This window comes from Nanorana parkeri, unplaced genomic scaffold (assembly GCF_000935625.1).
Source record: "Nanorana parkeri isolate BGI_ZX_2015 unplaced genomic scaffold, ASM93562v1 scaffold3270, whole genome shotgun sequence".
NCBI lineage: Eukaryota > Metazoa > Chordata > Amphibia > Anura > Dicroglossidae > Nanorana > Nanorana parkeri.
In genome coordinates, this window is record NW_017309538.1 from 1 (window position 1) to 18,996 (window position 18,996).

At 49.6% G+C, this 18,996-nt stretch overlaps 1 protein-coding gene across 1 annotated transcript in view; it reads left to right on the plus strand.

Annotated features, from left to right (window-relative positions):
- Positions 1-172: 172 nt before the first annotated feature.
- The window catches only part of LOC108802988 (phosphorylase b kinase regulatory subunit alpha, skeletal muscle isoform-like), a gene marked incomplete at its 5' end in the record, with an annotated part of 22,898 nt that continues 4,074 nt past the window's right edge, over positions 173-18,996 (plus strand). The window contains 16 exons of the mRNA XM_018574836.1: positions 173-278; positions 866-1,000; positions 1,148-1,257; positions 2,526-2,670; positions 3,063-3,141; positions 4,451-4,530; positions 6,691-6,861; positions 8,974-9,068; positions 11,114-11,253; positions 11,323-11,479; positions 12,899-12,978; positions 13,131-13,209; positions 13,627-13,756; positions 14,158-14,259; positions 15,553-15,668; positions 16,968-16,997. Of these exons, the coding sequence (XP_018430338.1) occupies positions 173-278; positions 866-1,000; positions 1,148-1,257; positions 2,526-2,670; positions 3,063-3,141; positions 4,451-4,530; positions 6,691-6,861; positions 8,974-9,068; positions 11,114-11,253; positions 11,323-11,479; positions 12,899-12,978; positions 13,131-13,209; positions 13,627-13,756; positions 14,158-14,259; positions 15,553-15,668; positions 16,968-16,997 (1,755 nt within the window). The remainder of the gene's footprint in view (positions 279-865; positions 1,001-1,147; positions 1,258-2,525; positions 2,671-3,062; positions 3,142-4,450; positions 4,531-6,690; positions 6,862-8,973; positions 9,069-11,113; positions 11,254-11,322; positions 11,480-12,898; positions 12,979-13,130; positions 13,210-13,626; positions 13,757-14,157; positions 14,260-15,552; positions 15,669-16,967; positions 16,998-18,996) is intronic.

Consider the following 18,996-nt stretch of genomic DNA (forward strand, 5'->3'; position numbering starts at 1 on the left):
CTCTCTCTCTCTCTCGCCTCTCCTCCCTCTCTCTCTCTCCCCCTCTCTCCCTCTCTCTCTCTCTCTCTCCCTCTCTCTCTCTCTCTCTCTTGCTCTCTCTCTCTCTCTCTCTCGCCTCTCCTCCCTCTCCCTCGCATATGGAAGATAAAACCACATTTCTTATCTTTTTTTCTTTGCCCCGTCCTCTCTCATCCTCCAGGGTTTCCTCGCTCCGGGAGAGATCGATCCATTAAACAGGAGATTTTCTACAGTCCCCAAACCAGACGTGGTTGTTCAGGGTAAATAATAATAGAGACGATTGAGGGGATTTGTAGTCCTCTATAGCTGGTGGTGGTATTCTGCATTACTGTATAATGTATTGCTGGGATTTGTAGTCCTCTATAGCTGGTGGTGGTATTCTGTATTGCTGTACAATGCTTTGCTGGGATTTGTAGTCCTCTATAGCTGGTGGTATTCTGCATTACTGTATAATGTATTGCTGGGATTTGTAGTCCCTCTACAGCTTAGAGCCAGTGGCAGAACTATCAGGGCCACAGAGGTTGCAGCTGCGACTGGACCCTGGTGCTCCACCACTCTCCTACAATCACTAGTCTGTATTGTTTTAGAAAGACTGTCGCATGAAAAGCTATTGGTAATTGGTATGGACGATCATTTGAGGAGAAGTATCGGTACTCGTACTCGGTCTGGAAAAATGGTATCGGTGCATTCCTAGTATTTTATATCCTCCTTGGAGTTCAGTTTTAGAGTGAGTCTCTAGTCCTCCATGTGAACACAAGCTTTTATCCACCGGACGTGGTCCATGTATGCTGAAAATAAGTAATGAGAAGTGACATTGATCTGATTTTGTTCCCTGTGCCTCTTGTAGTGTGCATCCTGGCAGAGACTGAGGAGATCCATGATATCCTTAAGGCACACGGTATACAGGTGGAGACGATGGCCAGTGTGAACCCCATCAGAGTTCAGCCCGCCCGGATCCTGAGCCACATATATGCCAGGCTGGGTGAGTGTTTCTGCTGTGTCCTGTAGTGGCATGGAGGGGTCAGCAGGGGGCGCCAGTCGACACCCGATTGTACTTGTGCTGTTTATAGTTACAGTGTAATACTTTGCAGCGACGATCCATCTAATTGATACTTTTATTTCCGCAAAGGACGCAATAAAAAGATGCACCTGACCGGGAGGCCGTACAGAAATATGGGCGTCTTGGGAACCTCCAAACTGTACAGCATTCGACAGAACATCTTCGCATTTACTCCCCAGGTATTCAGCTCTGTGTCTGGTCAACTGGGCCAAGTTCAAAAATAATCAAACATGTCCGGGCCCTTACAGTTGTCACCAGAACTGGTGCCCCAACTGGAAGATATCCCCTCACTTCCTGTCCCTTCCTGCTGCTGCTTACGATGCTCCTCAGCTCCATCTAGTGGCCATGACTATGTATTTGCTATGCTCGGTTTCATCTAGTGGCCATGAGTGTGTATTTCCTATGCTCTATCTGGTGGCCATGAGTGTGTATTTCCTGTCCTCAGCTCCATCTAGTGGCCATGAGTGTGTGTATTTTTTCCTATGCTCCTCAGGCCCCATCTAGTGGCCATGAGTGTGTATTTCCGATGCTCTTCAGCTTCATCTAGTGGCCATGAGTATGTTTCATCTAGTGGCCATTAGTGTGTATTTCCTGTCCTCCTCAGCTCCATCTGGTGGCCATGAGTGTGTATTTCCAATGCTCTTCAGCTTCATCTAGTGGCCATGAGTGTGTATTTCCTGTCCTCAGCTCTATCTGGTGGCCATGAGTATGTATTTCCTGTCCTCAGCTCTATCTGGTGGGCATGAGTATGTATTTCCTATGCTCCTCAGTTTTATCTAGTGGCCATGAAGCTGTAGAGCATAGGAAATACACACTCATGGCCACTTGATCAAGCTGAAGAGCATCGGAAATACACACTCATGGCCACTAGATGGAGCTGAGGAGGACAGGAAATACACACTCATGGCCATCAGATGGAGCTGAGGAGGACAGGAAATACACACTCATGGCCACTAGATGAAACATACTCATGGCCACTAGATGAAGCTGAAGAGCATCGGAAATGCATACTCATGGCCACTTGATGAAGCTGAAGAGCATCGGAAATGCACACTCATGGCCACTAGATGTGTGTTTTTCCTATTCTCCTCAGCTCCATCTAGTGGCCATGAGTATGTATTTCCTGTCCTCCTCAGCTCTATCTGGTGGCCATGAGTATGTATTTCCTATGCTCCTCAGTTGTATCTAGTGGCCATGAAGCTGTAGAGCATAGGAAATGCACACTCATGGCCACTAGATGGAGCTGAGGAGCATAGGAAAGACACACTCATCTAGTGCCTATGAGTGTGTGTTTCCTTGGCTCCATCTAGTGGCCATGAGTGTGTATTTCCCTTTTCTCCTCAGCTCCATCTAGTGGCTAAAATGTTGTATTACACCACAATACATGTTATTTTCTGCACTTTAGGACTATTTACTGATTTTTTATTTTATCATCTCCCTTTTACAGTTTATAGATCAGCAACAATTTTATCTAGCCCTGGATAACCGGATGATCGTAGAAATGTTACGGACCGACTTGTCCTACTTGTGCAGAAGATGGAGGATGACCGGGCGGCCAACCGTCACCTTTCCCGTGTCTCAAACCATGCTAGGTAATGTATCTGGTCTCTGATGGAAAATTGAAATCTGTTCTGTGTCGTCATTTGTGAACCCATTCTATTATTACAAGCTTTAGGACTCTCGTGCTTGGTCTTGTTTGGTGCTGTCAATGGACTTTATGTACATGTAGTATCCACAGCCACCTAAAATAGATACAGTACAGGAAGTGCGTTCCTGGCAGGATCACTAGGTTACAATAAAGGCAAGGAAAAGAAAACTAATGCAGCCACCATATCTAAGGACGGGTAAGCTGCAATATTTGACATTGATGTTCTTGGGTTTAGATACACCTTAACAATGAAACCTCTGTCAGTACATGTAAGCATGAGCAGCACTACAAGACGTTGTCCCTGAACTTGCACCTCTCCTCTGATTTTCCTCCTAGATGAGTCTGGAAACGACTTGGATCCGGCCGTGTTAGCTACTCTCAGGAAACTCCAGGATGGATACTTTGGGGGTGCCAGGTATGCATAAAGCTTTATCATTTCATTATCATTTGATGACTTCCTTCCTCCTGCTGGAGATCCCTCTAGTGATAATTAAGATCTATATAGAGGGATCAGGACCTCCTTCCTTCTGCTGGGGATCCCTCTAGTGATAATTAAGATCTATATAGAGGGATCAGGACCTCCTTCCTTCTGCTGGGGATCCCTCTAGTGATAATTAAGATCTATATAGAGGGATCAGGACCTCCTTCCTTCTGCTGGGGATCCCTCTAGTGATAATTAAGATCTATATAGAGGGATCAGGACCTCCTTCCTTCTGCTGGGGATCCCTCTAGTGATAATTAAGATCTATATAGAGGGATCAGGACCTCCTTCCTTCTGCTGGGGATCCCTCTAGTGATAATTAAGATCTATATAGAGGGATCAGGACCTCCTTCCTTCTGCTGGGGATCCCTCTAGTGATAATTAAGATCTATATAGAGGGATCAGGACCTCCTTCCTTCTGCTGGGGATCCCTCTAGTGATAATTAAGATCTATATAGAGGGATCAGGACCTCCTTCCTTCTGCTGGGGATCCCTCTAGTGATAATTAAGATCTATATAGAGGGATCAGGACCTCCTTCCTTCTGCTGGGGATCCCTCTAGTGATAATTAAGATCTATATAGAGGGATCAGGACCTCCTTCCTTCTGCTGGGGATCCCTCTAGTGATAATTAAGATCTATATAGAGGGATCAGGACCTCCTTCCTTCTGCTGGGGATCCCTCTAGTGATAATTAAGATCTATATAGAGGGATCAGGACCTCCTTCCTTCTGCTGGGGATCCCTCTAGTGATAATTAAGATCTATATAGAGGGATCAGGACCTCCTTCCTTCTGCTGGGGATCCCTCTAGTGATAATTAAGATCTATATAGAGGGATCAGGACCTCCTTCCTTCTGCTGGGGATCCCTCTAGTGATAATTAAGATCTATATAGAGGGATCAGGACCTCCTTCCTTCTGCTGGGGATCCCTCTAGTGATAATTAAGATCTATATAGAGGGATCAGGACCTCCTTCCTTCTGCTGGGGATCCCTCTAGTGATAATTAAGATCTATATAGAGGGATCAGGACCTCCTTCCTTCTGCTGGGGATCCCTCTAGTGATAATTAAGATCTATATAGAGGGATCAGGACCTCCTTCCTTCTGCTGGGGATCCCACTAGTGATGACTAAAGATCTATATAGAGGAATCAGGACCTGCTGGGGACCCCTGTGCCTCCTAGTGATGCATTCATTGGGGTCGGGTGTAGATCTTCCTAAATTGTCTCCTTTCCTTGGTGATTTCAGGACACAGACTGGGGGCTTGTCTGACTTCCTTACCACATCCTGCTGCAAACACCTTAGCTTCATGGACACCGGTATGGAGGGTAAGCTGTGTGCCTGGGGGAGTGGCTCGCACGAGGGCCAGCCAATCATTGTGCAGGAGCCAGAGTCGCCTCTGCATGTGGCTCCGTCAGCCGATGATGGTAAGAGGAGGAAAGCACGGACAACTAGGTGGAAGAAAAAAAAGTGGCAAAGCAGTTTAATAGTCAAAATAAATTCTCGGTCCGAGATCCGGAGGTCCCATTCGTGTCCTGATCCAAAAATCACTTTCCTGGCCACGCTTCTGAAAGGAGTTCTTTTAACTGTTGTCCATCTTTGCCATTTGGAGGTGTGCTGTCTTTTTTTTTTTTCCACGCGTGCTCAGTTGTCACCGGTGACTTTCACAGGATAGGTGCATGGTAGGAAGCGGCAACTGCTGGAGAATGGAACGTTCATTGAAAATATACACAAAAAAAAGAAGCATGAAATGTTTCCGAAATAGATCGAGACTAATTCATCCACAACCAACTAAGTTCCTAACCCCAAAAATATTTAAAGTGTGCCTACAGGCACGACGTCTCATAGAAGGCATCCTATTTGTTTTTAAAAATGTCTTTACCGCTAGCTATACCTACCAGTAAAACTCCGGAGATTGAGCTTCCTGCGTAAAGGTGACAACAGTCTTTGCTGCGTTTCTCATTCTCCAAAAGCGTTGTCATCCTTTCTTTGTTGCATTATAGTAACCCTTGCTGTCTGTGGTCTCTCTACAACGGTCCCACATGCCACTTCAGCTCTCCAATCAACAAAGCTCATGCTGCCTGCTGATTTGGAGACCTCCTAGCTGACTCAATAGGGGGTCCTGCCTGACCTCTGCAGAGGGACCACTGCTTCCACACAAAGCAAGGATCCTTCTATGCAGCACCCTGCTTTTCTGCTGAGGCTTTGGCTGCTTTTCTAAAGACATTGAACCGTTGGACTTTGAACGCATTGGGGGGAATTTTTATCAAACCTGGAGCAGTTGCACATCTCAACCAATCAGCTTCTCTCTTCAGTTTGTTCAGTTCAGATTTGAAAATGAAAGAGAGATGCTGATTGGTTGCCACGCACAGCTGCTCCAGAATCGGAACTGAAAGCCAATTGGGCTGTTCTATTTCTAATAGGGATGCACACCGATACCGTAAGTCCCAATAAGGAAACTGGTAACAAGGGAGCATGGAGACCGCCTACCGGCTAATCGGGAAGCCGGGCAGCTCCGGAAAGTCATTACACGCTGCCCAGCTTCCTGATTAGCCGGGAAGCGGTCTCCATGCTCCCTTGTTACCAGGTGACGAGGTAGCATGGAGCCGGCTTCATGGCCAATCAGGAAGCTGGGCAGCGTGTAATGACTCGCTGCCCGGCTTCCTGATTGGTCAAGAAGCTAGCCAATCAGGAAGCCAAGCAGCAAGTCATAACCCACCCTCTGGCTTCCCGATTGGTCAGAAAGCCGGCTCCATGCAATCGGGAAGCCAGAGTTGCCGCCCGGCTTCCTGATTGGCCGGGAAGCTGGCTCAATTCATCTTTGGTGACGAGGAAGCTTGGAGCCGCTTTCTGGCCAATCAGGAAGCCGAGGGGCAGGTAATGACTAGCCGCTCCGTTTCCTGATTTGGCCAGCTTCCCAACCATTCTGGAAGCCGGGTGGCGAGCTGCCCAGCTTCCTGATTGGCCCGGAAGTTGGCTCAATTCTCCCTCGTCGCCAAGTGACAAGGAAGCATGGAGCTGGATTCCCGGCCAATGGGGAAGCTAGCAAGTGAGTCATTAACCACCCCCCTGGCTTCCTAAATTGAGCGGGTAGCCAGCTCCATGCTCCCTGGTATCAGGAAGCCGGGCAACGTGTAACGACTCGCCGCTTGGCTTCCTCATACCGGAAGTTCTGGTATCTGGATAGGCATCGGGAGCATTTGGTGCGAGCACTTGTTATCGGCACCAATACTAGCATCGGTATTGGTTCATCCCTAATTTCTAATTCTATATTCTGACAATGAAATCGGGTTGGAGTGTATTTAGGATGTTCAGCTTGTTGGCTGCAAAGCATGGTCTTCCATCTCTTTTTATCTTCTGCCTTTGCATGCTCTCACCTGCATTACCCACGTTGCTTCTGTTGGATTGCCGAGACGTTCTTTATGGATGTGCTGGTCAGGGGTCATTCTCTCTCATCTCCCTTTTTCATTCCCGATTCCTCTCTACAGAAGACTCCGAGGATGAGGTGGCTCAGTATCTCAGCCATCTTTTGAGCACCAGCACGTCCAAACCGTCACCTGCCACGCAGAAAGGGGGTCTGAATCGCTTCAAAGCGGCCATTCACAGCACTCGGGACCTCATATCCCTTCGCACAAAGGCCAGAAGTCTCAATGTGCAGGGTAAGGGATTTCCTTTACTCTCTCTTTTATAGACAATATCGTTTGCTTTTATGTCTTTAGAAGTTGACATTTGAAACAACCGTGTCTTCTAAGAAACCTCCCTGCAATGCCCCCCCTCCTGCCAACCCCCCTCTTCCCATCAATGGAGAATGGCAACCAGATGGTGGGGTTAGTTTAAAACAAAAAATTTTTTACTGTTTCTTTATTTTTTATCACTTTTTTTATTTAATTGTTTCTTATTTTTTACATTTTTATTTATTTTTTTAATCAATTTTTTTATTTACTTTTTCATATTTTTTTATCTTATTGTTTATTTTTTATAATTATTTTCTTATTTTTTACTTTTTAATCACCTTTTTGTTTTTTTTATTTCATATATTTTTTTAAATTTTGTATTTTTTAATCAATGTAATTTTTTTTTCCAACTAACTTTATTGCTACCACACAGGAGAAAACAATCCCCTGTGTGATAGCAATTGGAGGCGACAGGTTCTCTTTATTGACCGTGTCACATCCAATACAGGAAGGGGAGGGGGGGTTGGCTGCAGACTTTTTACATGTGATCTCGGTGACATCGCCGAGAGGACATGTAAACGAACAATCGGCTTCCCTCACTCTACATTTAGTCCTACTTGTGCAAAGCAGGACTAAATGTAGAGTGGGCAACTGACCGCCCGAAGCCTGGAACTTGCCCACAAGGACACTGCTGCCGCCCCTCTGCGCCCTGCCGCCCCGAGGCCGGGCCTCGGTGGCCTTGTAGGGAATCCGAGCCTGTGCAACAGAGAAGGTCAGCTTCACCACCAGTGCCTCCTGGCTTGGTGGTCTTGAAGAGCTTCTGCATCTTCCAGGACATCCCTGGTGACCAGCTGCGCTCTATGTTTTCAGTCCTTGACCCCTATGTAACTTGTGTGATGTAGATGGAGGCACAGATGGAGACCATGTATTTAAGACTCCCAGAAGTGTGTCCCATAAGGAAGTTTCTTTGGCAGGGACCTTTTTTTGGAGAACCATGTCAATTTAAAGCTACACTAGGCAACATGCATAGTTATTATAGATGGGTGAACTGTTCAAGCTACCGAAGACGTTGAAGTTACACCTGAGGAAGGGCACATTAGGCCCCAAGCATTGCGTTTTATAGCTGTGGAGCTTAACAAAAAGCTATCTCGATCCTGCAGAAGTTCCTTAGGACTTTGTTGCCTTTACCTGTTGTAAGGATACTGGCACTTGAGGACCTACCAACCCCTGATATAAGGATATACTCTTAGAGACACTGTCAAGTTACTACATCTTGGAAGGTCTTGGAGATGTCCTTCAGAAAGTGTCAGGATCCCTTATTTCAGCCCTGTTCTGGGAGAATCGCAGCGTCTTACCATAACGATAAGAGAGATTTTGGCTTTTCTATAGAAAGCTGGGTATTTAGGCTAATAGGATGCCATTGCCCATACTTAGGGTTCTCCTAGATCTCATTGTGTTTCCTCTCCCGTCACTAGGCAGTAGGAGTTCACTTGTCATTGTATTCTTCATAGGTAGACTATATGGTCACAATTTTGTTGACCATTACACCTACTTATGGCCAAAATTAGATGGACCCTCCTCCAAATGATGGAATTCAGGTGTCTCCAGTGAAGGGTTCATTGCATTTACTCTCCCGTCCTTAGGCAGTAGGAGTTCAATTGTCATTGTAGTCTTCTTGGGTGGACTATATGGTCACAATTTTGTTGACCATACCACCTACCTATGGCCAAAATTAGATGGACCCTCCTCCAAATGATGGAGTTCAGGTGTCTCCAGTGAAGGGTTCTGTTAATACTCCATCATACAAAGTCATATAGACAATTGTGCTCATCCAAGCTTGTGGTAACAGTTTATGGAAGGCCCCAGAATGAGTATTGGAGTGTGTATGACTTGATATATGAGATTCCTTATTCTAAATGGTGATTCCGGCCTGTTAACCCAATGTGTGCCCAAGTAATGGAGTACCAAACGGTCAACGTTCTTTCTTTTCATCAACACAAGCGTATGCTTATCATAATTCTTTTCAGACCTGAATACGTTTTTTTTAACTTTTTTTGCAACAATTCTTTGTGCAAAATATGTATCTTCTCTTTCTAGATGTACACATGTATCTGCCTAGCAACCTGTTAAAGTCATCCCAGCCCTCCTTCGACTTGTTGGATTATGCCCCCCAACAGCAGCACGACAGCAAGGTAACACGTTTGTACATTAAGGAACACTAATATCCATGAAAATATATCAACTGTAACTTGTTTTTTCTATGGACCTGCTCCACGTCTATAGTATTTAGTCAAAAGGTTGTGGTCACCTGACCATCACGCCTAGCCGTGGTCAAAATTTGGAGTTCATTTGTCATTGTATTCTTCATAGGTAGACTATATGGTCACAATTTTGTTGACCATTACACCTACTTATGGCCAAAATTAGATGGACCCTCCTCCAAATGATGGAATTCAGGTGTCTCCAGTGAAGGGTTCATTGCGTTTACTCTCCCGTCCCTAGGCAGTAGGAGTGTAATTGTCATTGTAGTCTTCTTGGATGGACTATATGGTCACAATTGTGTTGACCAGAACACCTACCTCTGGCCAAAATTAGATGGACCCCCCTCAAATGATGGAGTTCAGGTGTTTCCAGTGACGGTTCGGTTATTATTACACCATAGAGAGGCACTGTAGACAATTGTTGCTGAACATGACACCTGCAGTACCTCTGGTGTTCCTATAAGATGATCCAGATTGTATATACACTATATAGTCAAAGGTTTCTGGACGCCTGGCCATCACACCTACGTATATATGGACCCCCCCCCTGTCCAAGTGGTTACCAGTGAAGGCTTCAGTTAATACTACCTCATACAAAGTCATTGTAGACAGTTGTGCTCTTCCACCATGACTGTCCCTAAAGACATGGTGTGACCAGTTTGGTGTGGTGGAACACAAATGTCCTGCACAGAGCCCTGACCTCAACCCTACTGAACTTGGGATGAATTGGAACCCCTCCAAATGGTTGAGCTCAGGTGTCTCCAGTGAAGGGTCCAGTTAATACTACACCATACAAAGACATTGTAGACAATGGTGGTCTTCCATCCTTGTGGTAACAGTTTGGTGAAGACTCCGACTGTCCCCTGTGTACAAAGCCAGTTCCATAAAGACATGGTGTGGAGGAACACGAATGTCCTGCACAGAGCCCTGACCTCAACCCGACTGAACACCTTTGGGATGAATTGGGACCCCTCCAAACTCGGGTGTCTCCAGTGAAAGTCTGTTAAAACTAGAACATTCAGACATTGTAGACGATTGTGCTCTTCCAACCATGTGGTAACAGTTTGGTGAAGACCCTTTTCTGTTCCACCATGACTGTCCCGTGTCTACAAAGCCAGCTCCATAAAGACATGGTGTGACCAGTTTGATGTGGTGGAACTCCACACAAATGATCTGCACAGAGCCCTGACCTTAAACCTCCTTAGAACACCTTTTGGGATGAACTGGAACGCTGATGGTGAGCCAGGTCTTCTCATCCAACATCAGTAACTGACCTCACAAATGGACACAGGTTCCAACAGACTCTCCAAAATCTTGTGGAAAGTCTTCCCAGAAAAGGGAGGATGTTGTAGTCACAAAGGGGCAACTCCATATCAACTGCCATGGTTTTGGAATGGGATGTCCAACCAGTTCATATAGGTGTGATGGTCAGAGGTGTATAGTTAGTCCCATTCATCTAGACTTGTTCAGTAATGTTACACCACTCATCCAAGTGGCTTCCTCGCTTTAAAAGAAGTTGAGGACACCCCCAGTATTTATTTCCAACATGGACAACTCAGTCACCTTAATCCGATCACCGAGCATCTTTTTGGTGTTACTTCTGGTCCGCATGCACTCACTCGCTCCTGCAGCTGCAGTATGACATTGCTCATTCCTGGGTTTCTGATAATGACAACATTGGGACATGATTGTCCAATGAGAGGCGGATCTCTTCTGTGGTGATTTTTGAAGCTGGATACAGATTTGGTGCTCCAGCTGGTGCGTTGCTTCTCTGTGCGGCTACAAATGTTTGGTGTACCCTCTGTGATCATCTGCATTGAACATGAGTAGGTGCTGAGGATGGGGATCCCGCAGATAGTTCACAATGCTGCTTAGTCATGTGATCATTGACCGAGCTACAGATAGTTGGGTTTGCCGGGACAAAGTCCGTTCATTGACCAGCAAAGATGCTAATGAGACCAATCCATATCCTTCAGATTCCAGCTCTCCATGAAGTGATGGAGCTTCCGGAGGATCCATCAGGACAGACGGACTTTGCTGCCGTGGTGGACATTTTACGGGAAACCTCCAATGTCCAGGAGCAAGCCAACATTCTGTACCTCCTGTATACCATGAAGTGAGTCCAGGGCCCCCGACCCGTGTGTAAAAAAATTTAATGTTGTCTTGTCCCTTCATTCTTTGTCAGGGGACTGGATTGGGACACACAGATGTACGGTCAGCCCGGTGTCACGGTGAAGGACTTGTTGGTTGACCTGTATGGTAAAGTCGGATCTTCTCGTCAATGGTCTCTAATTCGCTTCATTGCTGGGATCCTGAAGAAGAAAGTGGAAGCTCTGGATGAGGTAACAGGCCCTGCTTGAGGTTTTCCTGCTGGACTACAGCGCGCGTCCCCCTTATACAACAGAGATGGGGGGGGGGCTTTTGTAATCCTAAAGCCCCTCCAAGGATGACAACACTGCTTGTGATTGCACAGCAGCAGATACAGCGTTGTCAGCTCATACAGGAAGTTAGGAGATCACTGGATTTCTGCCTCACACATACACCTGGTGATCTCTCACCTCATGTCTGATATCTGCAAGTTCGTGGCTACCAGAGAGTCCGCTGCTTCCGGGCGGAGGGCGAGAGTCCGCTGCTTCCGGGCGGAGGGCGAGAGTCCGCTGCTTCCGGGCGGAGGGCGAGAGTCCGCTGCTTCCGGGCGGAGGGCGAGAGTCCGCTGCTTCCGGGCGGAGGGCGAGAGTCCGCTGCTTCCGGGCGGAGGGCGAGAGTCCGCTGCTTCCGGGCGGAGGGCGAGAGTCCGCTGCTTCCGGGCGGAGGGCGAGAGTCCGCTGCTTCCGGGCGGAGGGCGAGAGTCCGCTGCTTCCGGGCGGAGGGCGAGAGTCCGCTGCTTCCGGGCGGAGGGCGAGAGTCCGCTGCTTCCGGGCGGAGGGCGAGAGTCCGCTGCTTCCGGGCGGAGGGCGAGAGTCCGCTGCTTCCGGGCGGAGGGCGAGAGTCCGCTGCTTCCGGGCGGAGGGCGAGAGTCCGCTGCTTCCGGGCGGAGGGCGAGAGTCCGCTGCTTCCGGGCGGAGGGCGAGAGTCCGCTGCTTCCGGGCGGAGGGCGAGAGTCCGCTGCTTCCGGGCGGAGGGCGAGAGTCCGCTGCTTCCGGGCGGAGGGCGAGAGTCCGCTGCTTCCGGGCGGAGGGCGAGAGTCCGCTGCTTCCGGGCGGAGGGCGAGAGTCCGCTGCTTCCGGGCGGAGGGCGAGAGTCCGCTGCTTCCGGGCGGAGGGCGAGAGTCCGCTGCTTCCGGGCGGAGGGCGAGAGTCCGCTGCTTCCGGGCGGAGGGCGAGAGTCCGCTGCTTCCGGGCGGAGGGCGAGAGTCCGCTGCTTCCGGGCGGAGGGCGAGAGTCCGCTGCTTCCGGGCGGAGGGCGAGAGTCCGCTGCTTCCGGGCGGAGGGCGAGAGTCCGCTGCTTCCGGGCGGAGGGCGAGAGTCCGCTGCTTCCGGGCGGAGGGCGAGAGTCCGCTGCTTCCGGGCGGAGGGCGAGAGTCCGCTGCTTCCGGGCGGAGGGCGAGAGTCCGCTGCTTCCGGGCGGAGGGCGAGAGTCCGCTGCTTCCGGGCGGAGGGCGAGAGTCCGCTGCTTCCGGGCGGAGGGCGAGAGTCCGCTGCTTCCGGGCGGAGGGCGAGAGTCCGCTGCTTCCGGGCGGAGGGCGAGAGTCCGCTGCTTCCGGGCGGAGGGAATAGCAATGTTCTGTATGTAGTGAGCAGAATTTTTTTCTTTATCTTTAGGCCTGCACGGATCTTTTGTCCCACCAGAAACAACTGACGGTTGGGTTGCCTCCTGAGCCACGAGAGAAGACCATTACTGCGTGCGTTCCTTATAAATATTTCGGGTTCTGCTCAGTTGTGTTTTATTTATTTTTTTATGCTTTTTATTTTTTTTTTACACTGAAAAACCAGTAAATCCATAAGAACCAATTGAAATCCATCTTTGAATTTTGGTCTTTGTCATTCCACGCAGGCCGTTGCCGTACGACAAGCTGATCCGGTTAATTGATGATGCCAGCGAGCAGAATATGAGCATCTCCATCCTCACACAGGTATGGAACCCCGTCTTCCTCTGCGGACCCATATAGTACAGGGCTCAGCCAGTGGCAGTAGGACGGGGGGCGGGGGGGATTGCACAATGGGAGAACTATGGGCTCCCGAAACTTGACTTTGTATTCTTCTTGGACATTTTTGATGCTCTACAGATCTTTCATCTGAGGCCCCACTGACCACCAATTTATGGTGGCACTTTACTATTGACCATCAATAGATGGTGGCACTCCAGCACTGACCGTCAATGGATGGTGGCACTCCTCCACTGACCGTCAATGGATGGTGGCACTCCAGCACTGACCGTCAATGGATGGTGGCACTCCAGCACTGACCGTCAATGGATGGTGGCACTCCAGCACTGACCGTCAATGGATGGTGGCACTCCAGCACTGACCAGTCCATTTCCATCCCCTCAGGAAATCATGGTGTACCTGGCGATGTATATGAGGACCCAGCCGTCTCTCTTTGCCGAGATGTTCCGTTTAAGAATTGGGCTCATCATCCAGGTGATGGCCACAGAACTGTCCCACTCCCTGCAGTGCTCAGGTAAGCCCCTAGAAATTATTGCCGGGAATGCCTTTTATTGTTGTCCCTTCTGTAATCATCCATTACGTCTGGCCATATCCCACCATAAGCAGCACAACCCGTCACGATTTAATTGCCGTCTGTGTACCCATTGGGGTACACAGACCACCCGTTCACCATCTTGGATTGACCTGCTGACCATTGGCGTCAAGATGGAAAGTCAAGTTGAATCCAAACTCTTGATGGAGGTAAAACCCTTCTGGTAGGGACAACTATTGGAGGAACTCCTGTTGGGTCTACAGGACAGGAAGTGTTGGGAAATCCCACCCCCCCCTCTTCCCCGGCATCACGTTGAGGAGCACTTTTATGTCTCGCATTCGTATGTTATAGATATGATACATGTACTCCTCTGTGTTTTATAGCTGAGGAGGCCACCGAGAGCCTCATGAACCTTAGCCCTTCGGACATGAAGAGCCTTCTTCACCACATCCTAAGTGGAAAGGAGTTTGGAGTGGAGAGAAGCGGTATGTACTAAGGAACGATTGCTATGACTATGGTGCATTGTACATGATGGTGGGGTCTAGGGAACAAGGTTGGAGGTGGAGAGAAGCGGTAGGTACTAAGGAACGATGGCTATGACTATGGTGCACTGTACATGTTGGTGGAGGTAGAGAGAAGCGGTATGTACTAAGGAATGATTGCTATGACTGTGGTGCACTGGTGGGGTCTGGGGAGCCGAGGTGGAGGTTGACTTCCTGCTAAATGACCTGAAGTGAACCCTCATGGAGCAAAGCAACCGGTCACTTTAGGACATTTAGAGGCAAGTCCACCTCCACCCAGGGCCGGATTTCCCACAAGGCCAACCAAGGCCCGGCCTCGGGGCCGCAGGGGCGTGGAATTCCTATCTCCCGGGACATGCATTTCCAGGCGCCAGATGGGTAGTTGTTTTCTACATTTAGCCCGGCTTTGGGCAGGCAGCGCTATATGTACAGCGGGGAAGCCGCCGCTTGTTTTGTACAAGTGATCTCGACAGGTCTACCATTCTCCATGGGGAGGGGGGAGGTTTGGTGGGTAGGGGGGCGCATTGAGGAACCTGGCCTTGGGGCAGGAGAGAGAGTAGATCCGGCCCTGGCTCCACCTCCACCGTTGTCCTGCCCAGCAGCATATACTCGCCTCTCCCTGACCTGCCATGCCAGAAGTGAAGGGAAGTCCAGTGTACAAGTCCTCCTTGCATGGTCCTTCATACCTGGAAGTGCTGCCTATGACCTTAGGCCCCCAGTGTTGATTGGAGGAGTCGGGATGAGTTGAGGTTCAGGCCAAGGAAGAAAGGAAGCTCTTTTGGCTGCCGCCCAATCAGCTGCGGCCGGGCGATTCACTGCCCTCAACTGCACACAAGCAAAGGGGTGGGATGCTGTGATGTCATTGACCGTACATGGGCCACAATGACATTGACCTAAGATGGCCATTGATGAAAGGACAAGCATCCCGCCCTTTGGTCATGTGCCGCTGTGGGGGTGGGGAATGCCCTGGACTGGGCAGGAGGCCCCTCGTTCCTTACGGGTTCTGAGGGGTTTGGGTTCGGTCTGAATCTGAGCTCATTCCTAGTAGGGAGAGATAGGTGTGTGTTGGGGAGGTGGGATCAAAGCAAACCCCATTGACTGTACGTCCACACGTGTAATGAAGCGACTCACAACCACGACCTTCTCTCCGAAGAAAAGTCCCCGCCCTCCTTTCCCCGCCCCGAGTCTAATAATCTGCAAATTATTTTCTTTAATAATTCATTTATTAATAATTATCGGGTTTATTATCCTGCACAGTGCGGTCCATGGACACGATGGCCAGTCCGGCCATTTCCATCCGCGAGCTGGGGGCCGTCGGAGCGACGAAGAGCGAGAGGGCGGGAATCACGCGGCTCAAAAGTGACATCAAAGTGGTAAGTGAAGAATTTAATGTAAATGTATTCGGATTATGTACGAAAAAATAGGTCACAGGTATCTGCAGGGAGGGAGGGGTCACGGGTATCTGCAGGGAGGGAGGGGTCACGGGTATCTGCAGGGAGGGAGGGGTCACGGGTATCTGCAGGGAGGGAAGGGTCACGGGTATCTGCAGGGAGGGAAGGGTCACTGGTATCTGCTCTTGGATAGAGATGGATTGGGTGGACTATGTGGCCCTCCTCTGACCTGGTTTTGGTAGATGTGGTGCTGGTTGTACGGGGATTGGGCCGTGTATGGTGATGTTGTATATAATAATTGTCTTTCTTCCAGCTGGATAGACGTAGACATTCTCTGGCTGCAGAAGGCCAGGTGAACCCGCCGGAGCTTTCCTTTCCTATCACCGCTTGTCCAGGCACTGCACGGGGTGTTCACTTCCTGGGGCCACGGCATAGTCTGTAGAGATGTGTGTCGGTCACTCCGGAGGGGGGGGGGGAGGTGTTGGTTTCCCGGGAGGGGATATCCTGTCTATGGTCCTCCTGTAGACATTTTATGTTCACTCACTTCACGTGTGCCAGCCCGTCCGAAGGATTTGTATGTCTGTCCATGCAGTCCTGATATTTACACCGCTCAGTGCCACACAGCACAGCTCTTATCTGGCAGGGGAGGAGGCCTGGTCGTTCTATGTAATCTGGGCTGACAGGAAGACAGAACAGAGAAGCAACCTCATCAGTCTGCTGCTGCACACTGACCAATCACAGGCCGGGGGCGGGGAGGTGACCCAGTTGTATTTGTATAACTGCAGCAGAGAAAGTTCAGGTCACAAGCCTGGCCGGGTTATAAATCTCAGGACCGAATAGACACAAATCCTTCAGCTCTCACCTGTGTATTTATCTTCACTTGGGGGGGAGGGGCTTAATCTTCACAATTGGAATTTTGTGGATTAAATGTAGCCAATCAGCATACAGCAGGAAGGGGAGGGGCAAAGAAGCCAACACTGCCTCTAATGCAAAAAAAAATGCAAATGATTCCCCCCGATTGTTATTTTAATATTCCGCATTCATCTATTAATTCTCCGTCCCGCATGCCGTCATTTTATCACATCTTCTGTATTGCCGTTCGGTTGACGGATCTGCTGATCGGGGTTAATAAATCGCAGCAGCCGGGACGGGACTTTGGCTTGCACTGCGCTCTAATCCGATTTGGTTCTAACGCGCTGACGCGTCGCTTTAACATTGGCTGGATGGGAATCGACCTGCCGCCAGTTCATTCTAATGCTGATTTTCTGTTTCTCTACGCAGGATGTGGATCTCCTGGCAGCCACCTCATTGGTGAGTAGGATCTGGTGGTGATACTTTGTATAAGGTGCGTGTCTATTGGTGGATGATGTTACTTAAAGGAGAACTATGGGCTCAGTGTTTTTCCCCATAGTTCTCCTCAGGGTAATGGGGGGACACAAACTAGCGTCCTCCCGTCACCCTAAGCTCAGTATATAGGGAGCTACAACTTGCGGTATACTGAGAAGCCTCAGCCGGGACGGATCCCGACATTGCTGTCTGTATCCGCCCAGCTGCGTGATTGACAGCTGGCTCTGCCTATCTAGAGACAGAGCCAGCTGTACCCGCCCCCTCCCCCGTCCGTTCCGCCAGTCAGCGCTGGAGGATCGGGGAGGGGGGGGAATCCCTGCAGGGAGCCGTGAGTGACAGTCACCACTCTCTGCAGGGACAGGATCGAGAAGCGAGCGAGCGCCGGTATGTGTTCCCTCACTTCCCGATCTTCTGAGCCGACCTGTGACAGTTTCATTGTTACACGTCGGCTAGAACTATTGAGGGTGAGTGGTTTTCACTCGCCTCATATTTCTCCTTTTAATGCCCACCTCCTGGAAAAATTAACCCCGCCCCCTTCCTCCCATACTTCATCAAAGCTACCCACCTGAGTCCGCCATCACATGACCTTTTGCCACCACCTTTCTTGGAGCGGTTGATTGGCCACTGCAGTTCATCCGTAACACTAATCAGTCTTGTAGCTGCCCCCTGTCCATCATGCCTCGGAGTCTTCCAGACCCTGCCAATGGGCAGCCAGTAGGAGGTGGCCATGTCACAGGTTAACCAGGTGGGCACTTGAAGATGGACCCTCCCACTTTGCAGTTCACGATCCAGGACACTGACCGGTTTTGGTTGCCACCTCCTCTAAATGATGTCATCACGCCGCTGGAGTCTTCAAGACCCTGCCAATGGGCAACCAAAAGAAGGTACTCATAGGCAGGTTCTTGAAGACTCCAGCAGTGTGATGACATCATGCAGAGGGGGGTGACAACAAGACCATTTAGTGTTGTGGATCACGAACTGCAGAGTGGGAGGGTCCATCTTCAAGTGCCCACGTTGCTAACCTGTGATATGACCACCTCCTATTGGTTGACCATTGGCAGGTTCTTGGTCATGTCACAGGTTAGCGACGTGGGCACTTGAAGATGGACTCTGCAGTTCATGATCCACAACTCTAAATGGTCTTGTTGTCACCCCCCTCTCCATGATGTCATCGTGCCGCTGGAGTCTTCACCTCCTATTGGTGAAGCTCTTCCATAACACTTACCAGTCTTGTTGCTGCCCCCTTTCCCTCATGCCATGGAGTCTTCAAGACCCGGCCAATGGGCAACCAATTAGAGGTGGTCATTTCACAGGTTGGCCACGTGGACACTTGAAGATGGACCCTCCCACTCTGCAGTTCATGATCCACAACACTAAATGGTCTTGTTGTCACCCCCTCTAAATTATGTCATCGTGCCGCTGGAGTCTTCACCTCCTATTAGTTGCCCATTAGTTGCAGGTTCTTGAAGATTCCAGCAGCATGATGACATCATGGAGAGGGGGTGACAACAAGACCATTTAGAGTTGTGGATCATGAACTGCAGACTGGGAGGGTCCATCTTCAAGTGTCCACGTCGCTAACCTGTGACATGACCAAGAACCTGCCAATGGGCAACCAATAGGGAGTGGTCATGTCACAGGTTAGCGACATGGGCACTTGAAGATGGACCCTCCCACTCTGCAGTTCACAATCCACAACACTAAATGGTCTTGTTGTCACCCCCTCTCCATGTTCTCATCACACCGCTGGAGTCTTAGAGACCCTGCCAATGGGTAGCCAGTAGGAGGTGGTCATGTCACAGGTCAGCAATGTGGGCACTTGAGGATGGATTGTCCCACCCTGCAGTTCAGGAGAGAAGACTTTTTAGACCTGGCGTGTCGTGTGACCACGGATTTAGGAAAGTATTTGGGGGTTTTTAGGTAGAGCAGTGTGTAAGGGTGGGAAAACATTGTTTGGGGGTGG